At 38.8% G+C, this 16,510-nt stretch overlaps 1 protein-coding gene across 1 annotated transcript in view; it reads right to left on the bottom strand.

Moving 5' to 3' along the window:
• taf1b (TATA-box binding protein associated factor, RNA polymerase I subunit B) overlaps positions 1-16,510 on the bottom strand; it is a 71,851-nt gene that overhangs the window by 48,364 nt on the left and 6,977 nt on the right. The window contains exons 4-7 of the mRNA XM_008117605.3: positions 12,708-12,805; positions 11,084-11,188; positions 9,135-9,264; positions 4,070-4,223 (exon numbers count right to left, since the gene is read on the bottom strand). Coding sequence (XP_008115812.2) covers positions 4,070-4,223; positions 9,135-9,264; positions 11,084-11,188; positions 12,708-12,805 — 487 coding nt within the window. The remainder of the gene's footprint in view (positions 1-4,069; positions 4,224-9,134; positions 9,265-11,083; positions 11,189-12,707; positions 12,806-16,510) is intronic.

Here is a 16,510-nt window from a genome sequence, read left to right as displayed (position 1 = left end):
AAGTAAAAACTTCTATTCTATTAGATGTTTGGAGACTAATGAAGATGACTAATATAATGTTGTTGTTTTGGCCAGTTTAATCCTCCCAAACAAGGAGAGAACATGTAGTCACAGCAAAACTTACAGTCAGTGACCAGTATAGAATCCCACTTTACAATAATCCATCCACATCAGTACAGTGTTTACATTAGGTTATGAAATAAATTAAAATTTAACACCATTATAAAAGATACTTACAAAACCCTACTCTGACTATAGGTTTTGAAAAGCTAACCTAGATCTTAAAACTATATCATGTTAAAAACATCTTGTCCATTAATATCTGACTGCTGGATGTCACTTTTTATTTTTACAAATTGATGCACAGAAACAGGTCATTAATCGTGTATTTCTGAGGTCACTGACCATTAACATATAGTCTAATATTTCTTTAACATTTGAGACAGACAGGCCTACCAGCACTTGGCTCAGGATTCCCTAATGGGGTTTTTCATAGATAGGGCATCTAAAAAGAATATATGCTGTAGGGCAAGGGTCCTCAAACTTTTTAAGCAGAGGGCCGGTCCACAATCCTTCAGACTGTTGAGGGGCCGAATTATCATTTGGGGAAAAAAAAACCGAACAAATTCCTATGCATACTGCACATATTTTATTTGTAGTGCAAAAATAATCCCAACAACAATGAAAGAACAATACAATATTTAAAAATAAAGACAATTTTAACCAACATAAACCTATCAGGATTTCATTGGGAAGTGTGGGCCTGCTTCTGGCCAATGAGATAGTCAAATTAATTAGGATTGTTGTTGTGTGCCTTCAAGTCATTTCAGACTTTGGATGAGCATAAGTCTAAAATTGAGGGCGGGGGCCAGGTCAATGACCCTAGAGCAAGGCTGACTTAGTTTGGGGACCCTTGCTCTAGGAAATCTATTTCAGAAAGTAGGCAGGGTCAACGCCTCCTTCCAAGTGGAATTTTCTTATATTTTCCCTCAAACATATGGCCAAAGTGAAAAATCCTCTCAAGATGCTATATTCAACGAAGTAAAAAATAAGGTACTGTAATTACTTGCCATCTTAAATGTTCTGGTGCTAGAAATTAAGGTTTCATGAGCTCTGATTACCTTCCTATATCAAAAATTCTCTGTTTGATTAGTGTACATGCCCTATCATCTCCCACAGCTAGAAGAGATTGAGTGCAAAGACATGCCTGTTAAAGGGATCATTTAGTCACAGTTATGTTTTGCCTCAGAATCTGCCTCACAGAAGGAGATCTACAGTAGAGGTATTTTATGATGCAAAATAAGAAGCAACATCCCTGAATTTCAGCCATATATCTTTTGCTTCTATAAAAAAACCTTATGTACAAAAACCTGATCAAACAAATCAACGAATCTGCCTTCCCCTTGTGTGGGTTTCATATTCACGGTTTTGATTACAGGCAGTCCCCAAGTTATGGACAAGATAGATTTTGTAGGTTTGTTCCTAAGCTTAATTTGAATATAAATCGGAACAGGTAGCTTTTAATAATAATAATAATAATCCAGCATATCTATCTTGTTTGCTGTGTCATACTATGTCTTTGTGTCAATAATAATAATAATAATAATAATAATAATAATAATAATAATAATTTATTTTTAACCCACTCTATCTTCCCAAGGGGACTCAGGGCGGTTTCCAAATAAAGTAACAAACTGGCAAACATTCAGTGTTGAAAACAAACAAATAACAAATGAAAACAGTGGATAAACAATCTTAATACAATCAAAATAATCAAAAATTAAACATAAATAGACATGACCTAGTGTAACTCAAATTCAAGGCACCTCAATAACCATGTGGAACTGGCTCCTCCTCCCCTCCTTGGTGACCACAGGGGTGGCCCCCCATTTCTCCCCTACCTCACTGGAGGTGTTTGCCATTTTCCCACTTTCATGGGGGGAACTGCACCCTTAACCCCTGTGAAAGTGGAGGAATGTAATTCCTTTGATACTGAGATACCTTTTTATCCTAGGCAATGATGAGATAAAAAAGTATCTCATAATACAAGTATGTAGAATTGACATGGTGTTATATCCCAGCCTGCACCTGAGCTGTCAGGTGAGCCTGAGATTGGGCCTGTTCAGCCTGTGATTGTACCTGCACCTGACCTGTCTGATGAATCTAGGTTGGGGCCTAGAATTCCCATGCTGCCAGAGCTGGATAAGGCTGCTGTTCCTGGACAGCCAGGGTTTGTTCCAGAGAATTCTGGGAGCAGGCATACAATGGTTTCAAGCAGGCAGCTTAAACCGCATTCCTTGGGAGAGTCAAGGTTGAGTTATTCCTTGGCAGATGGGCATATCAGTTGTGATCAGAATGAGGTTGACAGAAAGAAAGCAATATGTCAACAAAGCCAAGAAAAGGAGGTTTTGAGAAGGAGCAGATGGTTGCTGAGAAAGGGTTTTGAGCAAACTTCCCATGGAAAGAGGCCTTGATTTCAGTTTTAAGAGGAACCGTTTCTGAGGGAGATTTTCAGAGGTGGTAATCTCATCAAGAGTGCTGTTCCTGTTTCATGGACTCATACTTCATGCCTGTTTCATGGACTCTTGTTTCATGCTTCATGGAATCTTGTTTCATGTTCCTGTGGTCTATCATGCCAAGTTCCTGTAGCCTTGTATCTTGAGTTTTGTTCCAGTTTCTGTTATTGCTTCTGGGGATTTTGGATTACCAAGTCATAGTTTCTGAAAGCTTGCACTTTGGATTCCTTGCTCCAGTTAAAATGTCCTGCTCTTTGTTCCAGTTTTGATCCTGTATATTGAAGTAATTTTGACATCTTGTTGAAGTTTATTCTTGTGTTTGATTTCATGGACCCTTGATTCACGATTCTCAAGTATCTTGTACCTGATGGACTAAAACTTTGTTTCATTTACTTTGAACTTTGATTTGCTATTGCTTACATATATTCTTCAATAATTAACTTGCTTTTCTTATAGTCTGGGGCTCCAGTGTTGTTTTGAGGTGTCTCTGCAGTCCAGGGGTGCAACACATGTTCTGGTTGTAAACAGGATGATACCCTTCACAGAAAATCAAAATCCCTTTCATGAAAGGAGATATTAGAATTCATCAGGGATAGAAAATACCTCACAATGAGACAGGTATGTATTACTTGATTGTATTTTATGTTATTTTATTATATTTTATTTCATCTCATGTTTTTGGCTCTGAGTAGTCATTGGAAGTCATGCAATTCTGCAAATACAAAGACTTCACAGCAAATGAAGTGTTTTATACCCTACAGCACAGATTACACTCCACAAACTCACACAGTGCAAGTTTTCTTTCAAGCTTGTCTGTGAGTTTAAATTATATAAATATTGTTTGTGAACAATTATGTTTTAAGATATGGTGTATTAATATTATACATATAGTCAACTCTTGGTATTCGTGGGTTATGTATCTGCAGATTCTACCAACAAAATATCATATTTCATCGTATAATAGTTGGCACTGCATTAATAGTCGCAGCTTAATTTTCAGGGTGGCAGAACCAGTAAAATGTATATTCCTTGCAGAATAGTTTCAACCCTAGTTCACAGCTGCAACTGCAAAGGGGACAGATGCGCAGGCAGGTGAGGCTTCACATGTCCACGCGTCTCTTCCCGTGTAGCTATGGGGTTTGCCTTGGATGCCAGCCGAAACAAGTTGCTACAGTGAAATACAGTAGGGAAGGGAAGCAAAAAAGCTAAACTTGATTTTACTGTACACCAAACACTATGCTGATGTGTAGACATAGCCTGCTATAGATTCTCTCCAGAATTCATTTGAATTGTTCCCCATTTGATATCAGGGATGCACTTTTCCAACAAATTGTAAATAATAGGTCTTGAGCATCCACAGATCTTGGTATCCATGGGGTGGGTGGGGTCAAAAGACCAAATCCCAGCAGATACAGAGGGTTCACTGTAGGTACATCTACTTACTCACAACTCATATAAAAACGTGGCAAGTCTTTGACAACACATCCCAATGATTAAATGTAAAACATAAAGTAAGCTTAAATACTAAAATATTTCATTAACATTAAGCTTACCTTAAGAGATCTGATAATGTTATTGATTCTCTCAGCCAGAGCAATGCTAAAGAGCAAAAAGCCAGAGTCATTGGCATAGACATTCTCATATCCCCTTTTTTGCATCTTTGTAAATATAAGGTACCATCCACAGATCCAGACCAGGCTGATGTTCCTATGGAAAGCATTGAAGAAGCATATAAATATTCTTTTGCTCTATTCCTATTTTGAAGTAGTTGTTATATTCTAAGCAGCAGTCCAGTTACCCTGATAATAGGATGGCAAAGCAGAGAAGAGAAACAAACAGTTGAGGAAAGGCATGTCAAGGAGAGGGGCTGAATTCTCTTTAAATCTTATGCACTGAAAACTTCAGTGTGTTGGAACTGGGGTCTTGGATTCCAAATGTTATTAACTAATCTAAATTCAAACCAACAGAGGCGTTTTGCCTTGCTACGTAGATGTAAAACATAGAATGATGGGTAAAGAAAGATCCTGAAACCACAAATTAGAGTTGGCTCAGAAAGGTGTGTGTAAGCAAATCATCAGATTAAATCTCTACAAAGGATTTCATTTCTCAGCATAGCCAGGAGGATGCAAGGGAACTGATGTAATCTTTAAAAATTAAAACCAATTATTAAGTACAACTCTTCTCTACAAGTTAAGCTTGTTATGAAGGTAAAAATTATTTATCTTATTTTTTAAAAAATGGACCACCCAGGAAGAATTAACAAATGATTAAATATATAATTCCATTGATTAAACCTTTCTTGTATCAATTGTGTGTGTGTGTATATACACACACACACACACACACACACACACACATATACACAGTAGAGTCTCACTTATCCAACACTCGCTTATCCAATGTTCTGGATTATCCAACGCATTTTTGTAGTCAATGTTTTCAATACATAATATTTTGGTGCTAAATTTGTAAATTCAGTAATTACTACATACCCTGTTTCCCTGAAAATAAGACATCCCCAAAAAATAAGACCTAGCAGAGGTTTTGCTGAATTGCTAAATATAAGGCCTCCCCCAAAAGTAAGACCTAGCAACGTTTTTGTTTGGAAGCATGCCCGGCACCCGCCAAACAAAACACCAGAGCATGTAGGATCGGTAAATGTACATACCAGTTGTACATGGAAATAATGGTAATAATATATTAAAATGTTATATTATTTATATTTATACAGTAGTAACAAGAAATTCTTGACAGGAGTCATAGTTTGTCTGGTTTGTTTATGTTGGTTTGTGATGACAACTACTGTACAGTATATAATAAATGTTCATTTTTTTGTTCAACAATAAATGTGAATTCTTCTTCATGGAAAAATAAGACATCCCCTAAAAATAAGACATAGCACATCTTTGGGAGCAAAAAAGAATATAAGACACTGTCTTATTTTCGGGGAAACACGGTAGTATTACTGCATATTGAACAGTTTTTTCTGTCAAATTTGTTGTATAACATGATGTTTTGGTGCTTAATTTGTAAAATCATAACCTAATTTGATGTTTAATAGGCTTTTCCTTAATGCCTCCTTATTATCCAACATATTCGCTTATCCAACATTCTGCCAGCCCGGTTATGTTGGATAAGTGAGACTCTACTGTATATACGTATTAAGTGATCTCCTTTGCATAAAAAGATACACATATTCAAATGATACAGGAAAGGTTTAATCAAAGAAATACAAACACTGGGCCACAAGGAGAGAGTAATAATTGCTTCTTTCTTCTGAGGCAATAGCACAAAAAGTACTGTCAATCAGCAGCTATGACTCCTCAGATCTGATGATGCGAACAAACCAGGTGGGGAGATTTCCATACAATTCAAGAGAATCCATCACTCATGTCACGCTATACATACTCAGCCCTACCACATACTTCAGTACCTACCTTTTTTGGTTGTAAAATAAGCTTGCAAATGGGATGGAAATGTGCCGAAGAATGGGGACAAGCCATTTTTGGGACTGTTAATTAATTTAGGACTGTTTATTATAACTACATACTCTCTTCTTGGAGGAGAGCAATGACCAATCTCAATAAAATAGTGAAACCTCACACTGGTAATGAAAGTCCGCATAGTTAAAGCAATGGTATTCCCTGTAGTAACCTATGGAAGCGAGAGCTGGACCATGAGGAAGGCTGAGTGAAGGAAGATAGACATTTTTGAACTGTGGTGTTGGAGGAAAATATGAGAGTGCCTTGGACTGTAAGATCAAACCAGTCCATACTCCAGGAAATAAAGCCTGACTGCTCACTGGAGGGAAGGATATTAGAGGCAAAGATGTAGTACTTTGCCCACATAATGAGAAGACAAGAAAGCTTGGAGAAGAGAATGCTGCTGGGGAAAATGGAAGGAAAAAGGAAGAGGGGCCGACCAAGGGCAAGATGGATGGATGGTGTCCTTGAAGTGACTGACTGGACCTTGAAAGAGCTGGAGGTGGCGACAGCCAACAGGAAGTTCTGGTGTGGATTGGTCTATGAGGTCACAAAGAATCGGAAGCAACTGAATGAATAAACAACAAATACTTTCCTATCTCCAAAGAGCACAAGGAAGTATACATGTTGCAACCCTTGTTCTAATTTTAACTTTGCAAAAGCCCTAGGAATCCATTACTGGCTGAAAATAATAGTTTCTTGACTGAGAAGGTTACGAAAAACTGCTCTAGTCCCAATGCTTTGCTGCTTTTGGTTTTGATGCTTACAAGTCCTTAATGTCAATGATTTCAAAAAACATGTTACACCATCTGTGACCACTGCTCACTCGACTAAAAAGATATGGAGATAGAAGCCCCACTAAAAAGTCCCAATAGTACTTTTTTGCATGCTTTCTACAAATCTATTATTAATTACGCACTATTCATATTTTACATAACACTAAACAGGTTTTGATTTATTACAACTTTTAATAGTGTATTTAGTATCACTCCGCCTTTGCAGCCTATAGATGACGTGACCAAGAATAATTGCTCTAATAGAGCCGTCCTCCTGAACTTTTGTAAGAAAAGACGAGAGATGTTTTGAATGACACTGCACATATGTGAGTCATTGAGTAAGATACATGGAGCTCTGTTAATCCTTTCAGTCATCAGTTTTACCTTTTTTATGTATATGCGATGTTTTGAGATTATGAAGACAGAAACTATTGCTAACTCCAGATTCACCATGAATCACAATAATCCCCATATTCTATTTGTCGCCATCATGTTAACACAGCAGCTTTTCATTTTATTTGGACTAGATTATGGAGGGCATTATAGACAGTCAGCACAAAATGTAACATAACTTACAATTTAGGACATGTCATAACAACTTACAAATTTAATAGGCTTCCCAAACAGTGTCTATATACTGCACCAGGTGGAAGGTTTCAACTTGGTAGCTCAGAGAACAATAAATATCTGAAAAGCTCCAAAATTTCATAAGGAGTAATTATTACAGAAACTGATGTGAAGCGACCATTCATTAGTCATAAATAATACAGTGAAAAATTGCAGTTCTGAAGTTCAAAGAGTGAAACTCAATTGATTTCCCATTAATATGTACCAGCATAAGAACATTTTAGGAAATATACTGTACAACATATGTTCCAAAAAGCTGGTAGACTGAGAAAACCCAGTTTCAAAGTCTACAACAGAGACAAAAGAGATCACACTGTGTAAGATACTGGGAAGACTTGCATCAGAAATACAGAACAGCTCCTACATATGTACCTCATTAAATCTCATTTGGTAATTCTACTGACTAGTAGTATGTGAGAAATCTGAATAATTTAACAATACTAAAGCCTTATTCAAATGGGAAAAATAGTTTTACCTTTCCCACAAAAGAAATGTAATGAATAATTTTTCCAGATTATATCAGACACATAAATCACTCCATAAAGTTTAGCTTTCCCAAATATATATATACACAAATATATATGTACACAAACCATGTTTCATGTGCCAAATTATTAAAAATAGTGTTTGTAAAATTACTTTTAGGCCATGCAAATGAAGTACAGTAGAATCTCGGTTATCCGATTTAAGCGGGCAGACCCCAACTCGGGTTACCCAGATTAATCAGATAACCCAGATTCTAGGCCCAGGCGTCTGACGGAGGGAGAAAACTAATCCCTCCAGCAGGTGCTTGGACCCAGGGAAGCAGGAGGAATGCCGCTGCCTAGCGACATGCCTCGCGCTTCCCTCCCTGGGTCCAAGCACCTGACGGAGGGAGAAACAACTCCCTCCATCAGGTGCTTGGACCCAGGGAGGGAAGCACAAGGAGCACTAAGCAGCGACACGCTTCGCGCTTCTCTAAAGGCCCAAGCACCAAGCGGAGGGAGAAAACTCCCTCCGCTCAGCGCTTGGGCCCAGGGAAGCAGGCCACGATTGCTGCTGCAGCAGGAGTGATCGCGGCCTCCTTTCTCCTGCCTCTACCTCTCCTCTTGCGAGAAGGAGCTCCTTCTCGCAAGAGGAAAGGGAGAGAGAAGCGTCCCGCCTCTTCCTCCTCTCGCACAAAGGAGCTCCTTCTCACGAGAAGAGGGGCAAAGGCCAGAGGAAGGGGCGCAATTGTGGCCTGCTTCCCTGGGCCGCGCCCTCATCCCTTGGGAAGCAGCCCACAAACGCTGCTAGGCAGCGGCAGTCATGGGCTCCTTTCCAAGGGGTGAGGACTCCTTTGGGAGGGGGAGGGGGGCCCGCGGGCCCCTTGGATAATCTAGAGCCTCGAATCACCAGGGCTCGGATTACCAAGATTGTACTGTATATATGAAACATAAATGATTTTCATGTTAGACCTGGGTCCTGTCTCCAGGAAATCTTATTTATGTATATGAACAAAAAAGCCAAAAGCTAAAACAATTCTGGTTCTAGGCATATCAGATACTCAACTTGTATTTGCTGCTAGACATGTCAACGATACACATAAATATCATGGTTTCAGCATTTTCAATAAAGTTGAGGCAGCTAGAATTTCATTTTAAACTATTTTCATAAACTTTGTTCTAAGATAGTTAATCAGATAGGCCTTTGATTCACCCAGCAGCAACCAGGGATAATCTAAACATAGCTCCCCAAGAAATGTTTAGCCTTACCTGACATCTTGCTTGTAGAAGAACCACCTGTAACGCAAGATGCACCATCTATGTCTGTATCACTTGCAGAGGAAGCCAAGCGAAGGATTTCAGGAATATCAAGCTCTGTCTCTGCTTCAGTATCTGTACTCTGCGAAAAATCAAGTAAAAACTATGGCACCGTACTCCAACTGCAGAATAGGAACCCACATCTTAAATCAGCATTTTTAAAAAGGAACTTGTTCTTTGTGGACAGTAACCTCTTAACATTACATTGCCAAGGAAAACACCAAATGGTAGAAACATTCAGGAATTAGGAATCATGCATGAAAACAGATTGGAGGAAGGGTAGAAGAGATGATTTTTAAAAAGCAAACCAATATCAAACATCAATTATGTGAATCATATATATCCCTGCCTCAATTAACTCTCATGCCAAAGGATCAATCAATGTAAAGGAAATCTGTCATCTCCAGGGTTGTAGTTTTATTGGAAGGATCTTCACATTCTCGAACAGTGAGAGAGAACGCTTCTATGAACAATCTTGTGCTTAAATCACTGACATTATTCAGATAGTGACAGTAAAGCTTACCTATCATCTTTTTATGTCTTCTCTCATAGAGAATGTAAAAGGAGATTTACCATAAATTTGTTATTCTCCCTGGGCCTAATTTGAGTCAAAACAGTGGATTGTGTTCACTGTGGATTCAAACAACCCAACAGTGATCCAGGTCAGACGCTACTTTCTATAGGGGCAAAGTGTGCATACAGTTGTCCCTCTATGTTCACAGATTCTGTATCCATAGATTTAATCATGATCAATGGCTTGACATATTTTAAAAAGTTACAAACCTTGATTTTGCCATATTATATAAGGAATACTATTTTACTATATCACTGTATTTAATCAGACTTGAGAATACAAGGATTTTGGGATTCACAGGGGGTCCTGGAAATACCAAGGACCCATTCTACTCTGGTATACATTTTAGAGGTTTTCTTCAGATTAATAAAATGTGAATTACAGGGCCCACTGTACAATACAAACATTAACTCCTATGCTCTGTATAAAGTAAGAAAATCATATGGTCTGTATAAGACTAGAAATTGGTATTTCTGCCTGCGTTTTCAGAATATGTTTGTTTTATTTGGGCTCCATCTGCTGGATTTAATGCCCCAAAACATGGTTTTCAAAGTGAGCTGCTTCCTTTCAAAAAGCATAAAAAAGTTATAACTAACATCTATGGAGAGTTTTAAATGTCAGGCATAATTATTATTATCACTTATTATCACTGATGTGCTTGGCTTTTATTAGGCACTGAGGTACCCTGCTTACATATTTTAATGTAGAAAGAGTCTGGTAATCCTGTATGAAGAGGAACCCATTTCATTATGGCATATATGAACTTTCATGGGCCAAAGCTCATTCTCATCAGTCACGTCCAATGAAAAGTGTTCTGTTCGGAAAAGCCAATGCAATAATTGCTACATTTTAACAGGTCTCAAGATGTATTATTATTATTATTATTATTATTATTATTATTATTATTATTGCTATTATTAATACTATTATTATTATTTTGCTATAACAAACTCACACAGGCATCACTTTCAAAACAGAGACATGCTATACCAACTCTTTGTCTTTGTGACTGAAAACAGACCTGTTTAGAAAAACAATATATGAACACATGTGAGAAGTCTGGCATAAATAGTTCAACCACATGGATATTGAATTCTGCTATAATGTCACAAATTATTTCTATAGCAATGTATGGGTTGTAAGTAACTATTTTGTGGTCCTTGGGTATTCCCAAAATCTGTGAGGTTTTAGCAAAAGATTGGATATGTTAAAAAAAATAGCATAACTCCCTAGCCAGTAACGGCTGCCTTCTCCTGATATCTATGCTCTTGGACCCTAGTCAATATAGAAAAGATGACTATTTGCCAACTGCAAACTTAACACTTACTGACAAAATCCCAGAAGTAAAACCACTTCTTGTTACAGGCTTGTTACAAAAAGCCTGCTTGCTCTTCTGAAGGTATCTTCGCCACAGGTTATACAGAACTTCATCCTGAGAAGAACAACAAAAAGTTATTTAGCCAGATACTTTAATTTTGATATTTATTTCGCAAACATAAGCATTACAGAAACTCTGCTCCAGTGTTTTTATTCATGAATCTTGGAAAGTTTTCGTATTCGAGTTGCATTGATACATTTCATTCATCAACCTTGAAAGATCTTTGATATGTTGATTATATAAGTCTGGACTGTGAATATTAAATTGGAGACACATATGGTTTTTCAAAAGTTATAAGAAAAATATATTGCATGTATCTACAAATGATTTTTTTTCCAAAGAATTATCTTATTTAGGACACACTCAGTGAGAATTAGACTGCACAAATGAAAATGGTTACATCTTGAAGTCCTATGTCCTCATTTCCTAGCAGGCTTATAATTTCCTCTAAGGTCTTACCACCCCATTATTTCTTTAGCAGGTTTACAACCACTTTAGGTCTTAAATAGGTCAAGAGAATGTATGATTGATGTATTTATTGTTGTTGAAAGATCCAGGAGCATTAATACAGACACCCTCTTATTACTCCAGTTCATAGCACAGCCATATGCTGGTGCTTCTGCCATCTTAAAACCAAGGCTGAATCCAGACTTAAAGGGGTCAAGACCATCAGCTTCCTCCCACAAAGGTGGGTTTATATGTAAGAGGATGTCTCCCTCTCTGGCCCCTTCCACACAGTTGCATAAAATCCACATTGAAGTATGGACTCTGATAACTCAGTTCAAGACAAATATTGCGGGTTATCTGCCTTGATATTCTGGGTTATATTGCTGTGTGGAAGGGCCCTGTTTTATTTATTTATTTATTTACAGCATTTATATTTCGCCCTTCTCTCCCCGAAGGGGACTCAGGGCGGATCGCATTACACATATAGGCAAACTTTCAATGCCTTTTAACATAGTACAAAGACAAGACAAACATAGGCTCCGAGCAGGCCTCGAACTCAAGACCTCCTGGTCAGAGTGATTCATTGCAGTGATTCATTGCAGCTGCACCTGAGCACTGCACCAGAATCCTAAAATGTGGATATCCTTATCTATGGGGATAAATCAAACAACACTATTCAGTCAGGCCTTCACATTTGCTGGAGTTAGAGGCACAGGACCCTCATGAAAGCAAAAAGTCATAAATAACATACATCCCTTTATTTATTTCCTTTTTGTATGAGAGAATGTCATTCTAGGAATCTCTAGGTCATCCATAGTGAATCTACCATGATCAGCTTCTGGCAGAGTCACATTGGAGGAGAAACAGATTCCTAGAGACAACGTTTTAATCAAATCTGCAAATAATCAAATCCACAGAAGTCAAAACTACAAATGTGGAGGGGAGGGCCAACTGTCATTTGAAGATGGGTTATTTCAAGAAGCCACCATTAAAATTAATCACTGGTTTTCTTTCTACATTCCTCCTTGCAGCCAGAGCATAAGTACGTATGAAACTGCCTAAACTACAGGATTGCAGTTGCTTGCCCTCATAATTCTAAACTAAAGAAGGCATTGTACTGGTGTACCTTTATGTGTGAAGAAACTCCTAAGGACTGCAGAGCTTCACCTTGCTTCTGGAGTATATACTGAAAGCCTTCGCAGATGTACCATTCCCAACCTTTATCTAAAAAATAAATCCATAGAAAGCGCAATACTATAGTTCATAGTTTAAATCAACAGTATTAAAGTTCATTCATAGGAATGCATGGAACAAAGTGTGCCTTGTTGTCGCTGTGTGTTTTCAAGTCACTTTCACCTTATGGCAAACCTAAAACAAACCTATGATGGGATTTTGTGAGGTTTCAATGCTGAAACCACTATACCATACTGGCTTTCAAAATCTGATTCACTTCCCAGTGTATACGAATATGACTTCACTGTTAATCATTTAATATCCACCTCAAGCAAAAAAGAACAGTCTTAAACAAAAAAAAAGTGTCCTTATCATAAAGAGCCCTCTTTAATGAGCTCTGCTACAATTCAATCTCTAGGAAAGTTTTAATCCCAGTGACAGAATGTGGTTTGCCTGATAATATACCATTATACCATCAATGGACATGAAACCAGTTCCTTGCAACCAGTTACACAAACTTCACTGGAAAAATTTTATCAGTTGGAATTCCCTCCTAGACTTTGTTGAGATAAAACTACTTGAAACAGGGGGTATAAGACAAAAACAACTTGAAGACATGCAAAAACAACAAACCGAGAGCACCAACTACCGTAATAGAAATTTGCACGACATTTTGCAAATAAAGTCACTCAGATCCATTCCAACTTGAATTCTGTTACTGGATGTAACTCTGGGTCCTGCTTGCCCAGTGTTGATAGATACCTTTCAATCTGTGCATCCTGCATATGTGGACAGAATCCTTGGAGAGGTTAGCGCTCACATGTATTCTAGATCTGCGCCCTTCCTAGCTGATCAAACAGGCCAAGAGGAGACTGGCAGAGTGAGTGAAGGTGGTGGTCAATGCCTCCTTGGACCAAGGCAGAATTTCAACTTGCCTAAAGGAGGCAGTTGTGAAACCTATATTTTTAAAAAGTCATCCCTGAACTCCTCCATAATGAACAACTATCGGTCAATATTCAACCTTCACTTTTTGAGCAAGTTTTTGGAGCATGTGGTGGCCTCCTAACTCCAGGGATTTCCAGGTAAAATGGATTATCCATTGATCCATTTCAATCTGGTTTCAGGCCTGGCTATTGAAAAGAGGCAGCTTTGGTTGCCTTGGTGGATGACCTTCTCAGAGAGCTAGATAGGGGGAGTGTGTCCCTGTTGGTTCTCATGGACCTCTCGGTGGCTGTCGATACTATTGACCATGGTATCCTCTCCTGGACCGTCTTGCTGGGATGGGACTGAGAGCCACTGTTTTACAGTGGCTCTGGTCCTTCTTGGATGATTGTTCAAACCACTGGTCATTGTCTTGTGGGGTCCCTCAGGGTTCCGTTTTGCCCCCTCGTGTTGTTTAACATATACATAAAACCGCTGAGAGAGGTCATCCGAAGTTTGGGAGTGCAGTGCCATCTATATGCAGATGACACCCAACTCTACTACTCCTTTCCACCTAAAGCCAAGGAATCTTCCCTGACTCTAAACCAGTGCCTGTCATCAGTAATGGACTGGATGAGGGAAAACAAACTGAAACTTAATCCAGACAAGACAGAGGTACTCTTGGTCAGTCAGAAGGCAGATCAGGGAATAGCGATTTAGCCTGTGCTGAATCCCTCTGAAGACACAAGTCCACAGTTTGGGGGTCCTCCTGGATTCGACACTGAACCTGGAGGCCCAGGTGTCGGCGGTGGCCAGGAGGGTCTTTGCATAATTAAAACTTATGTGCCAACCTTGCTTGTTCCTTGAGAAGCCAGCTCTGGTCAGGGTGGTCCATGCCTTAGTTATATCCCATCTGGATTACTGTAACATACTCTATGTGTGGCTGCCTCTGAAGAATACTCAGAAACTTCAGCTGGTACAAAGAGCTACGGCCAGGTTGTTCACTGAGGCCAGCTGCAGGGAGGAAACAACCCCACTGGCTGCCAGTCTGTTTCCGGGCACAATTTAAAGTGCTGGTTATGACCTTTAAAGCCCTAGATGGTTCAGGTCCAGGCTACCCCCTTGGACGAACCTGCCTGGGCCCTGGCATCTTCACAAGAGGCCCTTCTCTCAGTCCCACCTCCATCTCAAGCTCGGTTGGTGGGAACGAGAGAGTGGACCGGACCTTTCTTCTCAGTGGCTGCCTCTTGACTCTGGAACTCCCTGTCCAGGGAAGCCAGAATGGCCCCCTCCCTGCTGTCCTTCTGGCGGCAAGCTAAAACCTTTTTGTTAAGGCAGATTTTTAAAGAAGAAGGTTATAAAGATTAAGTCAATGGCTGTTGTGGTTTTAGCTTTGAATGTATTTTTAATAAGTTTTTATGGATTTTCACAGTAATTTTTAATATAATAATAATAATAATAATAATAATAACTTTATTTTTATATCCCGCCACCATCTCCCCAAAAGGACTTGGGTCAGCTTACAAGTGAGACTAAGCCCAGCATAACAAAGTTTACGAGCTAAAAACACATTTATAAACATAATTAACATATAGCAATCTGATTAAAACAATTAAAACAATATAAAAACAACCATAAAATAAATCAAAACAACCTCAATATGTGAGGGGAAGTCATAGGGAGGCGGGAGCAAGCTTGTTTTCTGCTGCCCTGCAGACTAGGACGCGGAACAATGGCTTCAAACTACAGGAAAGGAGATTCTACCTGAACATCAGGAAGAACTTCCTCACTGTGAGAGCTGTTTGGCAGTGGAACTCTCTCCCCAGGACTGTGGTGGAGGCTCCTTCTTTGGAGGCTTTTAAACAGAGGCTGGATGGCCATCTGTCGGGGGTGCTTTGAATGTGATTTCCTGCTTCTTGACAGGGGGTTGGACTGGATGGCCCATGAGGTCTTTTCCAACTCTACTATTCTATGATTCTAAGATTCTAATAGCCAGAACCAGGGATAAGGTGGCCAAGATCAGAAATTGGAGGGCTGGGCATGAGCGTGTACAAAAAACAGATTATATGGCCAAGGCTGGGGTAAAGTGCTGAGTTCACTGTAATGGTCAATTTGGGCTGGGCATTCACAGAGGCCTAATCATTATCAAATGCACATTGGAACATCCAGGTTTTGAGGTCCCTGTGGAAGGTGAACAGAGTGGGTGCTAGCCTAATACCATTGATATTTAATTCTGTTTTAATGTTTGTAGATTTTCTTTCTTTTTTTTTTTGCAAATATTTTTTATTATGCAATTTATAAGCAACTTGTACGTATCGTATTACAAACAAGGTCCAATAATCTTTTTCATAATGTAATAAAAACATATAGTAACTAACCCCCAACCAAGAACCAGTATGTCATGAGAAAAAGAAAAAGAAAAAAAGAAAAAGAAAAAAAAAGGAAAAAAAAAACAATTTGGCATAGATTCACAGTTGCTGTATTATCTCTGTAACTTCCAGAGGTCTAGATGTGGTCCTCTTTATTTTTTCCCTTTATTCATATTTATTAACTTTTTAATTAAAGTCCCAGGTCTTCCTTAGTCGAACTTTATGTGTATATTTATTTTTCCTTTTAATAAATACTCTTTCATGGGTGTCCAATCTGTACTATTTTGAGGGGTTCTATCCTGCGCCAACCTTTGAGTCAATTAAGTCCATATTCATCACGTCCATCACTTTATTGATCCATTTCTCCAAACTAGGCACTCCTCCGATTTCCATAGTTGTGCCAGTGTGATTCTTGCCACCATAGTAAAAAAAATATATTAATCTATCAGTATTCTTGTCGATTTGT

The sequence above is a fragment of the Anolis carolinensis genome, chromosome 1 (genome assembly GCF_035594765.1).
Source record: "Anolis carolinensis isolate JA03-04 chromosome 1, rAnoCar3.1.pri, whole genome shotgun sequence".
Classification (NCBI taxonomy): Eukaryota; Metazoa; Chordata; class Lepidosauria; order Squamata; family Dactyloidae; genus Anolis; species Anolis carolinensis.
Note: the sequence above shows the minus strand (reverse complement) of the source record. Positions and strands in the feature narration are given on the sequence as shown.